The sequence below is a fragment of the Argopecten irradians genome, chromosome 6 (assembly GCF_041381155.1).
Source record: "Argopecten irradians isolate NY chromosome 6, Ai_NY, whole genome shotgun sequence".
Classification (NCBI taxonomy): Eukaryota; Metazoa; Mollusca; class Bivalvia; order Pectinida; family Pectinidae; genus Argopecten; species Argopecten irradians.
In genome coordinates this window covers 8,954,844-8,968,740 of record NC_091139.1, presented here as the reverse complement: position 1 = coordinate 8,968,740, position 13,897 = coordinate 8,954,844, and the positions used below count along the sequence as shown (strand labels likewise).

The 13,897-nt window shown below is 35.0% G+C and overlaps 1 protein-coding gene across 2 annotated transcripts in view; it reads right to left on the bottom strand.

The window, feature by feature from the left end:
• The window catches only part of LOC138324910 (uncharacterized), a 61,024-nt gene that overhangs the window by 20,657 nt on the left and 26,470 nt on the right, over positions 1-13,897 (bottom strand). For both annotated transcript variants that reach the window (XM_069270144.1, XM_069270145.1), the window contains exons 23-41: positions 13,650-13,713; positions 13,068-13,306; positions 12,557-12,623; positions 11,822-12,105; positions 11,558-11,621; positions 10,899-11,161; positions 9,500-9,563; positions 8,450-8,733; positions 7,971-8,028; positions 7,057-7,319; positions 6,491-6,545; positions 4,748-5,010; positions 4,326-4,386; positions 3,620-3,876; positions 3,254-3,323; positions 2,638-2,906; positions 2,326-2,383; positions 997-1,262; positions 26-77 (exon numbers count right to left, since the gene is read on the bottom strand). In XM_069270144.1, coding sequence (XP_069126245.1) covers positions 26-77; positions 997-1,262; positions 2,326-2,383; positions 2,638-2,906; positions 3,254-3,323; positions 3,620-3,876; positions 4,326-4,386; positions 4,748-5,010; positions 6,491-6,545; positions 7,057-7,319; positions 7,971-8,028; positions 8,450-8,733; positions 9,500-9,563; positions 10,899-11,161; positions 11,558-11,621; positions 11,822-12,105; positions 12,557-12,623; positions 13,068-13,306; positions 13,650-13,713 — 3,001 coding nt within the window. The remainder of the gene's footprint in view (positions 1-25; positions 78-996; positions 1,263-2,325; positions 2,384-2,637; positions 2,907-3,253; positions 3,324-3,619; positions 3,877-4,325; positions 4,387-4,747; positions 5,011-6,490; positions 6,546-7,056; positions 7,320-7,970; positions 8,029-8,449; positions 8,734-9,499; positions 9,564-10,898; positions 11,162-11,557; positions 11,622-11,821; positions 12,106-12,556; positions 12,624-13,067; positions 13,307-13,649; positions 13,714-13,897) is intronic.

Sequence of the window (13,897 nt, the reverse complement as noted above, 5' to 3'; positions counted from 1 at the left end):
AATCTCTTTTTTGCTTTAAACTTACCCTTTCTTACTGATCATTTTCACTTGTTCTGGGATGTCAATCTTTACATTTCCTAGCAACCACAAAAGAAAAAAAATAGTCCATTCATTAAATCTAAATGGATCTTTTATCACAATCAGAAGTATTGTATTGTTGGAACCCCAAATAACCTTTGAGATATGACCTTATATCTCTGTTGGACTCTTTAACGGAATATGCTGGGCTTCTTTATTCACTTCTATGATAAAAGTGTAAAATATCTTACCTCGCTTTGCAAATATAATAGTAATCTGATATTTTTTACCTTAATTTGGTCTTTGTGATATTTGTATGACTTTAACTCCTGATTCACAATAGATTTTTCACTGGTAAATGTATCCAAAGATAGGTCAGGCAATTTATATACTATCAGTGCGTTCCACTTGCAGATTCGTACCAGTTGCGTCGATACAAATCTGGTGTATCTCAAATGGAACGTGCCGTACCAGAAGATCTGTACCGGTACAAGTGGTTCGTTTTCAGAAGCGTACCACTTGAATCCAAGATGGCGGACTCGTGAGTTTACATTTGCGATCGAAATGTTTTCTTTGTTGAAAATAAGAGAGGGGCTATTTATATTCGATAAAATTACATGAATTATCTATTTAAATGTATGCCGAAACTATTAAGAAATTACTATTATATCAATTTTGTACTTTTAACAACGAAAATTCTTGGTTTTTATATTCGAAGCGTATCTTTCATATGGTTGCCGCCATTAATGAAAAATCCAAACGCGTTCCATTTGACTGCTGTATCAAGTTAGTACACCTGGTACAAATCTGCAAATGGAACGCACGGTATGTGTAGCCTAAGAACGCCCATAGTATGACTTTTGTTTGAACAAAGAATTTGACCTTTAGACCTTCAATCCTGTAACAATTAAATTTGAAAGTTATATAAGACGTATATTACTCTTAAATTCGTGTAGGCAACACTGTTCGGTATCTTACCTGGAACAGCAACCAATGAGGTCCAGTACTTTTTGACAGCTTCCTTAAAGCTTTTTAAGTGTGCTGTTTGAACCTCTTTGTTCACTGTAAGCGAGAAACTCCAACTGTAATCCGCCTTCAATGACAATGTGCTGGGACTTCTCACGCTGACGTTTCCATGGGAACCTTGGATACCAACAATGCCAAATTTCAGTTCAGGGAGAACAGCAGGGTCAAGGACGTTGTCTTCAACATGAAGGAAATATTCAGCTCTCCACCATTGTCTCCTGTCATCACAAATATTTTTGTTTAAATTGACATGAACAAATTTCAGGTTTAGGTTTTATACGAATCTTCTGTTAAAATCTCCCACAAATATTATTGTTTAAAGCAAGAACTAACTAATAGGGTTAATATGTTACACTGTAAAACCCCAAAACATCACTGCCCAACTTTTGGTTTTAAGTTTAGCGCTTGTGCCTTTGAGGCATTCTAATGGGGGCGCTATGTGTCTGTCTCCTGTCCGAGACACTCCGTAGTAGAATAAAGTGCAAGTTTCTTCTACTGCTAACATAAAGAGAGTGGGAGAAGACTGGTTTGTCCGATGTCAGTATCATATGACCAGGTTGAATGTGCTGTTCTTTATTTTGGTGACATGCTTCAAGAAGATTACATTATACCAATGTCAAGAAGTTTTTCAACTATTTATAAGAAGACACAGCATGAATAGACCACAGCCGCCCAAAACATTCACATGCAACTCATTGCATACAGGGGGAAAGTGTCAATGACCGCAGCTGTTAATAGGGCACTAAGCTCTAAGCACTAAGTGGGGTAAGGGTCAAATACACATATTTATGTTAATAAAAGGATAGCTGGATAAATGTCTGTGACTTCGTTCTGTTATCATATAAGGCCCCTAGATAAGTTTAAATGGTAATTGGCGACTCATAGTATAAGTTGAAGACTCGCTTTAATATTAGCTAAAAAATTCATTTCGGTAATAGTCGTGACTCATTGTAGTACCAGTTGGGGACTCAGTGTTGTACCAGTGGGGACACAGTATTGTACCAGTGGGGGCACAGTGTTGTACCAGTGGGGACACAGTATTGTACCAATGGAGGCACAGTATTGTACCAGTGGGGGCAAAGTATTGTACCAGTGGGGGCACAGTGTTGTTCCAGTGGGACACAGTAATGTACCAGTGGGGACATTGCAGTATTATATCAGTAAGGTACTCATTGTAGTGAAAGCTATGAATGTATAGTAGTACTACTTAGAGACTCATTATACTAGTTATTGACTCAGTAAAGTGCTAGTTAAGGACTTATCATAATAGTTAGTACCAACCAGAATGCATCAAAGAAGCGCTCCATCCGAACCACGTCCACCTCTACTGATTTATTACCTGAAATACAAATAACTTTCAAAATCAGCTGAATTGGACAAAATATAATTTATTTAGCATAAGAACAAAGAAATAAAAAATACACATCATTGCAAGTCAAACAAAATCAAACTCTGTAGCACTGGTTTTTATTGCTATTAAGTTTTTAATTGGATAAATAATCTCTGGTCTGGATTTGTAAGTCACAGAATACATCTGTCTTTGGTTCAATTCAATATCATGATATCAAAGTCAACTATATGTATTTTACCTACCGAAACCTCCTTGTTTACTCCATTCAGTCTTCGTAAAAGTTTGAAGAGATTGGAATGTTGTTTCCCTACTGAGGTAGAGATGGTTGGCCAGCGAGAGGCGTTTGACATTGACCAGTGCTGTGTCTACAACACTGTAACCGTTTCCCTTAGCGTTCGTCAAGCCCTGTAATGCTGACTTCAGAATGGTCAGATTCAAAGCTGAATGAGTCATTGATTCTAGCACAGTTGAATTCTTCTTGAGAAAGTATGTCAGTTGCCAGTAAGATTTTCTGTAAACAAAATGTATATTATATTAACTATTCAGATAGAAAGATTTCAATGAACTTAAAATATTGGCTAAAAAACCGATTACTCCCCTCCTTTAAGGAATCATTGCCTTCTCCAATCTGTCAAACATTGAAACCTGATGGATGAAATGTGTAGATATACATTCTAAAAGCCAATTAGATCTTTTATTTATGCTTTTGATTCCATAATAACAGGCCTTGATCAGGAAAGTATGTGCCCTGTTGTATTCGACATTTTTGTTATATTTCCATTAGGTTGATTTTTGTTTTATTCTATGAACAGACAAGGTCATCAAAAATTTCCATGTTTTTACTTGATATTCGCTTACCCATGTCCATCTACTACTTCTTCTATGTGACAAGTATTACCAAAAGTTAGACATCCACATGTGGCGTATTCTGCAATATTCATACAATAATCATATACAAGATATAGTCACCGATTTAGGCACTGCCACATAATCAAAGTAATTGCAAAAATAGTATGCACTTGTTGAGATAATCGAAAAGTTGCCTTACTCTATAATAAAACAAATATTTTTTTTATCTTTTTTGATCATTTACATAATGTATTAATTCTGCTATTTCAAATACGTTGGATAACCTATGTAAGATATTCAAACAAGGCATTCAATGTATTCGTTATATTTTTGACAGGAAAAAATCATTATGGATCAGTGTTTAAAAGCACCTACCAGGTTTAGACAGCTTCCAAGCATCCATAATTTTGGATTTAAATTTTGACACCATTGTCGCTGTGACTTTTTTGGTGAATGTAACAGTAAATCCGTCCCTCAGATTAAAGACAATGTCGGATTTATTCCAGAGCATGTATTGGACACCACGTGGTGACGTCAAACTGCCCAGTGTAAGGGCTCCAGTAGTAAGAGTAGATGATCGTACAATCTTCCCGTCCACTTTAACAAAGTACACCACCTTCCAGCCACGAGTCCTTTGAATAAGACAAATAAAACGATTTCATAAAAAAAAGTAATTGATGTAAGACACTAAAATTATATGAGTTTTAGAATTTTTCATTAGTCATATCACAACACGAAACACAAATGTTTGCATCGCATTTTAAGTGCATGACTTTGAACAAAACTTTTTACCCGATGGCAAAACACTTCCTGTTTTCCAAATCCAATTTCTCCAAATAGGGGTGGTTCAATGATGCAATCTACGCGGTTCCGCCCTATTGACGGTTTTAAATTTTTGTTCTTTAATCAGCAACAGGAATGCGTTTTGCTGTATACAAGAAAATAATGAATAAGTCAGTTATTCTTATTATATTATATATTCTTGTTATGTATTCATTTTCCACATTATCTATGACTATATTGTTCTATCTGCTTTGTTTCCTAGAGTTTTGATGGCGAAAAAATGAAATAAAATACCTACCCATCAGTTTTTAAGTATTCCTCTTGTCGGACGATGTTCACTGATAATTTACCTTTGAAGTCTACAATAAACAAAGTAAATCGTTTGTTTTATATAAATGACACAACACTATATATCAAATATAAAACCTTTCAAACAAAAACAGCTGTCTTAATGATATTTCCAAATTTTCAATTTTTAATTAAAAGAACGACTAAATCTCGTGAAAAAACGATGCTTTTGATAAAAAAATACATTTTCATTTAAAGTGTTTTCCTTCGAAAATTTCTTCGTTCTTCTTGGGTTGATTGATTAAATGTCCTCTGAATGTGATTGACAGTGTATATATCAGTATATATAATTACTTAATATGTTGATACATATTATCGATGTACTGATGTTTCGGAAAAATAAAACAATTGCAATAAAGACCAATAACAAACCTATGTAGTTCCGTTCAAGCCCTTCTTTAATCCGACTGGTCAACAGTGTGATGCCTTGGGAATCCAACTTGTGGTTGATGGCTAAAGACGAACCTAAACTGTACTGTATGTCGGTAGAATTTCCAGAACCTTCTAGCGTTATATACGGTCCCCGAGGACCCGGGACAGTATCCACGTCCAAACCGTTGATTTTTTGTGTCACACGACTATCCAAGACTTCACTTCCATTTCTCACAAAATACACAAGCTTCCATTTGGATGTCCTGTTAATATACAAAATTCAGCGGGTGATTTATTTACAATCAAAGAGTTCCCAGTGCTAGATAGAACATCACTGTCAAACGCGAAAGCTGACTTTTTCATATAAAGATTCCAACATGATTTGCTATGTAATAAAAAAATAAGTAATATGAGTAATATGAAATATAATAGTATGTATGTGTTAAAATGCCTATATCAGAGAGAACTATATTCAGATTTCACATAACCGTTTTACGAAGGTATATTATACGAATATAAACAAGACATTTATATTTGTTTTACGTTCTGATGACAGCAAGTACTAAGCAAGAACTATCACATTATTAGCCAGGCTGAAGTTGGTTCCGAGTTCCGTTTAAGCAAAACGGAACTCGTAACCAGTTCCGAGTTCCGTTTAAGGATTTTGTTTTTGAAAATAGATTAATCTTAAAATTTCAGTTTATGTGATTGGAACATATTACAAATGTTGTCTGTTGTGTTTTGTCGTGGATAATTAATGATAGAGTCAGTTTAAATACGTTTTCAAATAACTCCCATTCTCGTTTAAGTAAAACGGAACTCGGAACCAGCTCCGAGTTCCGTTTAAGGAAATTTTCTATCATTTTAGATATTATCCTTCAATATGCCTAAGATATGTGAGAAATGCTGCCTGCTGTAAGAATGTTGCCTGTTGTCTTTTTCATGGGTTACTAGTGCTGAATCCACTTTAATTTAGTTTCCGATCAACTCCCATTCCCTGGTTCCGTTTAAGTAAAACGGAAGTTCCGTTTAAGGACATTTTCTATCATTTTAGATATAATCATTCAATATGCCAAAGACATGTAAGAAATGTTGCCTGTTGTATTTTTTCATGGGTAACTAGTGCTGAATCCACTTTAATTTAGTTTTCTATCAACTCCTATTTCCGAGTTCCGTTTAAGTAAAACGGAACTCGGAATCAGTTCCGAGTTCCATTTGAGGAAATTCTCTATCATTTTAGATAAAAGCAGTCAATGTGCTTTGGACATATAAGAAATGTTGCCTGTTGGTTTTTTCAATGGATAAATATTGGTAAATCCATTTTAATTAAGTTAACGATCAACTCCCATTTCCTGGTTCCGTTTAAGTAAAACGGAACCAGGAAATAGGAGTTGATAGAAAACGAAATTTAAGTGGATTCAGCACTCGTTACCAATGAAAAAAGACAGCAGTTTTACTTAAACGGAACTCGGAACTCGGAAACAATTTCAGCCTACCACATTATTAAACTCTAAGATAAGAAATTTTGAACTCCTTTTGTTTTTTTCCATAGGAGTTTTGATACCTCTACGGTGACTTACAATGTTTATAACATGGCAGATTTCAATATAATGAATATAGTGTAAAAGTTGTTCTAAAGTTGGCAGATACGTGCAGACGTTATCAAATATGATAGCAAACAATCATGATATAGTTGGTCTACAGTATCCTGAATATACCATGTATATAGGCTTTAGTACTCACCCTTCAGAGTTGACAATTTCCTCTTGTGATACTATGTCTACGCTCACATTCTTACCTGAAAAATCAAATATTGACAATACCATGGATCAGCTACCTATACCATTAGATAAGTGCACAGATAAATAAAGTTACTTACTTTACTTCATTATTATTATAAAATTCTCATCTTTGATAACGAAACTATATTTTTAAACAACAACGTTCAGCAAGGAAGGTAAAAATCATATAATTTTATTGTCCATCAAGATCTCCTATCAATGCAAACTTTTTGTCATACTATACATAATAAATTTTTATAATATAATATAATTTTTATAATACATAATTTTATAACTCACTCGTTTCTTGCTTTTATAGATTTGAATAAATTATCAGAAATGAATCTAACGCGATCTGAAAGGTATGTATAAAAAATCTATCTTGATGCAAAATTAAAAAAAAAATCCTTGATCTATTCTTTGATAATTTTTTATGTTTTTTATGTATATTTTTGTAACCCTTTGACCCAATTGACAACAGTGTTTTCGGGAAACGTCTCTAAAAACAATGAGAAAAAAGCTACTTACCACTAGCTAGCCAGAGGTTTTGTATTTTTTCCCTGAACATGTTGAAATCTTCCTTGGAGACTTTTGTTGTTACATACAGGGGGAAATGTAAATCATAGTTGTTATACCCGGTAGTAAGATCCTTTATATGGTAGCTCACAGTCCCTGATGTTGTACCGTTGAGGCGGACGGACAGACGATCTGTATCTATGGCAGTCACCTCTTCGGGACGCATAGACGTCCCGTTGACTTTCAGTGTGTAGTCCCAGCGCCACACAGACTCACTGTATAAATATTAACTAAAACTATTACATAAAACGTAATAGTATACCTGCAAACCCTTTTAACTAGAACTATAAAACATGACGAAATTGTATACCAGCAAATCATATTAACTAGAACTGTTACTTACAACCATCACGAATCTATATAAACCTCGTGTAATCCATGATATACCATAAAATCCTTATAATTGTATTTATTCTTTCTGTGTCTTGATAAAGGGGCAGATCGCCTCCAAAATTTGACAATATTTTGGAACACCATTGGAATTTTTCTAATTCTCCCAATATTTACTACTTCAAATGATTCGTATTCTACAGACATACGTTTATAAGGATCCAGTTTTATCTGGAATACAACCATTGATATTACTTCTTTAACTAAAATTCTGTCTTATAGTATACCTTCGATTTCTGTGCAATTCATTATAATCTCAAACACTGTGTAATATATTAATAAGAACCGTTACCTATTGTATAAATTCTCTTAGACCTTGTTTAATGTATTATATCCCCAAATCCTCCCTGATAGTATACCCTAAAATCCCCGGCAATATACATATACATGACTATCAACTTGCAAATATTAAATTCAATAGTCGGACTTTTAAAGCTTTAGAGAAATGGATCAAGTAATTGTAAGTGACAACTTACCCTGTTTTACTGACAAATTGTTTTTGTCTGACAAACTTCACATCCACAGATGAGGAACCTATTGATATATAACAACACATAAAGGTCTTCTGACAACACAAAATTCGTCTGTTGGTGAGCTGGAAAGTTCCTGTTCTATATTGAATTAATGGCTTGCCAGTTAGTGAACAAAGTCAATTTGCTACCGATTGTCTCAGCCATTAAAGGTAAATTAAGGTAATAATTGTAATCAATATAAAACCAAGAGGCCAAAAGGACCTGCATTATACTAACTTCATGATAGATACTGTTTGAATTTTAGGCAAAATTATATTTTTGGCTTAAATTAAGATTTTTGAGTGATTTTTTCTTCAAGAAATCATATTATAAATGTCTCTCTATATATGCAAATATCTTGAAAACACCTGATAATTCAGCACCAAAATACAATATCAATGAACTCCAAAACCAAAAAATCACAGATCTCTCCAAATCCTTACCTCCATAATGTTGTTGCCATACGGCCTTCACCTGGTCCTGTACATGTTTGATTTGATCTACAGAGACATCCTTGTCCAGTGTGATGGACATCAAGTTCTCCGCAGACACCTGACCGGACACTTGACCGTTAGCAGTATTAGTGAGATGGTATTTGACCAAGTTTGGTCCTGTGACCTTCAGCAGGTTAGAGGTTAGTTCTGTTGAGTTCAATTTCAGTGTGTCCTTAGTGTCCATCTTTGTACCGTTAACGCTGAGTGAATAATAAAGCTTCCACGATGAATGTCTGGAGAAAAGGATAACATTAAGATATAGTATCATTATGCTGTTAAACCCAAGACATACTCTTGAGGCAAGTAGAGATGTAATATGTCATACGTCATATTAAGATAATCAAGAGCTGCGTAAACATCGAACATTATGGAAATGCCATACCACACAAACGTAAATCAACATATTTTACCGCAATATGTCATATAGACAGTCTTCGGGGTGATTATATTTTCGCAATTTTGCGATAGCTATAATTGCGACAAAATGATCCCCGAAATGTCTAACCCATAGATATAGTTATAGCTTGATCTAAACAAAATAAAATCGCTTAAACTTAATGTTTTCAATTTATTAAAAATCGCGAAAATCTAGACCTGTGTAAATAGCAGACTGTACAGTATTTACGTTAACAGTAATATCCAAACATATATACTTATATTTGATATTCTTTGATTTTCCATTACTTTCATTGGCTTATACATGGTCATGTGACTTTCAATATATAGCAAATTGAATCGGTGTTACCATTTTTAGAAACACCGGGTTAATATTCCTTTGGGAACTTCATTGTCAAAGCGCTGCATTATTCAGGGTGGCTTTCTTTGACCAATGCTTTTCTTGTTATTAGTATACACAATAGAGATTGTTTTTCTAATAGACAAATTAAGGTCCTTTGTTTCGATCCATATGGTGTTATATAGCCCTTGTAGAATCTAAAATAATAACCTCGACTGATATAAAACCATATGGACCTCACCATATTTAATATTTATGTTTACCCTTTCTCGTCTACGACTTCTCTCTGTGGCCCAATGTCAATGCTCAGTGAGGAAGCGTCCATACCTGTAATATATAAGACAAGATTGAGATGAATATATTTAATATTTCATAGTTAATATTTTCATTATAAGAAGATGCATTACAAGTGCATGTTTCCAAGATCAAATTGTCTTAAAAGCCGTCCTTTTCAAATCGGCCCAATAAAATATTTGAGGAGGAGAGAATTATTTATATCAAGACTTACATTTGAACACACAAACAATACGAACATTACAATACGTAGGTTTCGAGATCCCAAAACGACGAAGGTAAAGTACGATATACTGTCGAATAATGTCAACGTCCGGTGATTCTGATGTCATAAATCACGTCAAAATATGACGTCACAGTCACCGAGAAAGGTGGGACAACTCATTTTGGTATCTCGCAACCAACGTATTACAGGCGTATGTCTTGTATACTAGCTACGATAATTTATACATAGTCATCTCGATGTTACCTGGGAATTGTTTGGTAAGAGTTTCCTGGGTTACACCTTTCTTACCTGGGTATTGTTTGTTAAGAGTACCCTCGATTACACCTTTCTTACCTGGGTATTGTTTGGTAAGAGTACCCTCGATTACACATTTCTTACCTGGGTATTGTTTGGTAAGAGTACCCTCGATTACACATTTCTTACCTGGGTATTGTTTGTTAAGAGTACCCTCGATTACACCTTTCTTACCTGGGTATTGTTTGGTAAGAGTACCCTCGATTACACCTATCTTACCTGGGTATTGTTTGGTAAGAGTACCCTCGATTACACCTTTCTTACCTGGGTATTGTTTGTTAAGAGTACACTCGATTACACCTTTCTTACCTGGGTATTGTTTGGTAAGAGTACCCTCGATTACACCTTTCTTACCTGGGTATTGTTTGGTAAGAGTACCCTCGATTACACCTTCCTTACCTGTGTATTGTTTGTTAAGAGTACCCTCGATTACACCTTTATTACCTGGGTATTGTTTGGTAAGAGTACCCTCGATTACACCTTCTTATCTTGGCATTGTTTGGTAAGAGTACCCTCGATTACACCTTTCTTACCTTGGTATTGTTTGGTAAGAGTACCCTCGATTACACCTTTCTTACCTTGGTATTGTTTGGTAAGAGCACCCTCGATTACACCTTTCTTACCTTGGTATTGTTTGGTAAGAGTACCCTCGATTACACCTTTCTTACCTTGGTATTGTTTGGTAAGAGCACCCTCGATTACACCTTTCTTACCTGGGTATTGTTTGGTAAGAGTACCCTCGATTACACCTTTCTTACCTTGGTATTGTTTGTTAAGAGTACCCTCGATTACACCTTTCTTACCTTGGTATTGTTTGGTGAGAGCACCCTCGATTACACCTTTCTTACCTGGGTATTGTTTGGTAAGAGTATTAATGATGGCAGTCTTGATTTCCTGGTACGTGGTCCTTGACACTTTATGGTCCACAGTTAAGGAGGAGTACTTCTGTGAACTAGTGACCTTCGACCCGGATATAAAGGTATATTTGTCTCCCTTAGCAGTACTAGTGGTGAGATTTAAGGTGGCCTGAAGCACGCTGATATCGAGTGGTGGGGGATAGGTACGTGTTCCATTCACTTTTAATAGAAACGGGATGTGCCAGGCTGTGGATCTACATAAAGAAGGCTTTTGTCATCAAATAATCTAGAATATTACATAAAATTATTTTACCGTTTTTCATACTAAATTCGATTTTCCGATTGTCCGATGTTTTTATTCATACATACATTGAAATAAATATCCGAGACCGAGAATACCGAGAAAAAACCGATGTGCTCATAACGGCACAATAGAAACTTTTACGTTGAGTATGAATGTGGAAAAAAGTGCTATAGATAAAGCAACCTACATACATTAAATGTATTTATTTTGGCAGGTTGTTTGTAAACATTTGTGAGAATCCGATACGCGGATCCACACAGTTTGTAAACAGTTGTTTCTTCAAACCCCTATGAGATTAAAAACAAAACAGTGACCTCAATTAAAGGGATTACCAAAAAAAACTTACCCTTGTGATGTAAAGTACTCCCTAGCAGCTTCGCTGTTTATGGTAACCGAAACATTGCTAGTCTCTGCAAAAGAACAACAATCTTTTTATTTTGATTCCACAGGAAAAGCTGATTATATGAGAGATATTTACCATTGTAATACCGGTGGTAATACTTTGTCAGAACTGTAGCCAGCTGATTAAGTGAGAGATATTAACCATTGTAATATCGGTGGTAATACTGTGTCAGTATTCTAGCCAGCTGTTTGTATGAGAGATATTTACCATTGTAATACCGGTGGTAATACTGTTCCAGAACTGTAGCCAGCTGCTGGTAGTGTGATGGAGAGATCCAGTGAGACAAGTACACCTGTCCTAGACTACTGTACCGTGTATAAACAGACTGCCACACCCATCGCCACGCCCAACTCCAGGAAAAGCTGTACTGGTCAGTGTAGTGTCCGGAGTATATGCGATTAAAGTCCAACCAATTGATCGGTCGAATGGAGTTCAGAGACACCATTGTGTTGTTTTTATAGATATGGTAGTACAGACGCCATGACGTATGTCTGTTAAAATACGAGTTTGCATGACCTTAAAATATAAGTTTTATCAGAATACATCTTCTTACCGGTAATATCTCACTTGTCTAAACATTTATACATACATAATTTTATAGACATGGAATTTTAAGGTACTGTCGCATGGTTAAACTTTAATATTTTGTACTTCAGCTCGTAATTTGATATGCCAATTGTAATGTTTTTACTAAATATGCGAAAAAATGTACGTTTCGTGGAAAAAAAAGTCAAGCAGCTTCGAAATATATATTTCTGTCACTAGGAGCAATTAGGTTTACAAGCGTCTTTATCAGGTACTCCCGGGAGTTATTTGGCAGGATGTGACTTTATATGCTTGGCATGCGTGTATGGCGATTGGAAATTATCGGACAACCAAAATAGATGTCCAACAAAGTTAAACAAACACATAAAGAATATCCCGCTTATCTATTGGTCTTACCCCTTGGCATCCACAACTTCTTCTTGGAATTCTACTTTTACACGATAGCAGCCACACGCTTTGAAATCTGTAAATAATAATTGACTCTAGTCAACTTGACCATTCAATCTAATGACTTACTAACATAAATATTCTATTTATATCTATATTTGCACGCTTCAAGTTGGAATTCATTGTAAGTAATTATTGATTTCATTGGTACTATAGATTTTTCATTATGAAATAATACTAAATCTAGAATGTCAGAGTTGACTAATTGCGTGATATGCCGAATAAGAAAATTAAGTTGTACTTTTATATATGACAGATTAGTTTTCGGATCATTTAAAAATAAGCTCCTTCTTTCTACGTTCGGTTTTTAATTGATGCAATACGATATTGGTATACTTGATATACCAATTGTATTCTTTTGTGTGAACTAAGTATTTGATGGATAACATTTCACACTTTTATCAATGATTTAAACAAGATGAAACCACATTCCCTACAGACACTATGGAATATGCATTACCTGGGTTTTGTGTTAGAAGATATTCTGTCATATCCTTTTCTATGATAGAGAAGTCAGTTATTGCCAGCTGTTTGTTTGAATAGACGGTAATGAGGGACTGAAACCATTCAAGGGAAAAATCAAGCGAAATATGTTTGGGTACAGTAGCGTTCAGGGCGGGCCAGGAGTTAGCATCTACTGTTGAATAACGACCGTTTTCAGCGTACTGCAAGAAATATGTCAACTGCCAGATAGATCCACTGAAACAAAAAGTAAACAGTTTAAAAAAACTCATAAAGCAAAAAATACATTGTTAGGGTAGATAACTTTACCATGATAGGATGTTGATTTTAAAAGTTTTAACCTCATATTGTTCAAAACGGCGCAGCAGATTTACATGGTATTCCTTACAATTTAATCTGTATAACGTAAAAATACTCTATATATTTATAAATAGCAAGCACTGACTGTAATGACAATAATTACAGATGTTCAACGAACGACATCTCTGTCATCGTGTTGGGTATCCCTCATAACCACTCTGTCCCAATTTATATCTTGTGCTATTGTCATACCTATGTTTGACAAGTTATGATTACCTACCTGGCTGTCGGAAGCTGTTGTTGTCTCACTATATACAGGTGTAAACATTTACACTCTTTCTTTACTGAAAAGAAAAGTTAAACAAAAATAATTATAAATGGGTATTATATTATCCAAACATAATTTGATAATTCGTAAGTGTAATAATTTTGACATCTATGAGGATGTGGTATCTGTCTGCTTCGGTATGATATAGATATAGTTCAGGGATGGATATAACGGCAGTGATAGTAACCCATGGAATATTG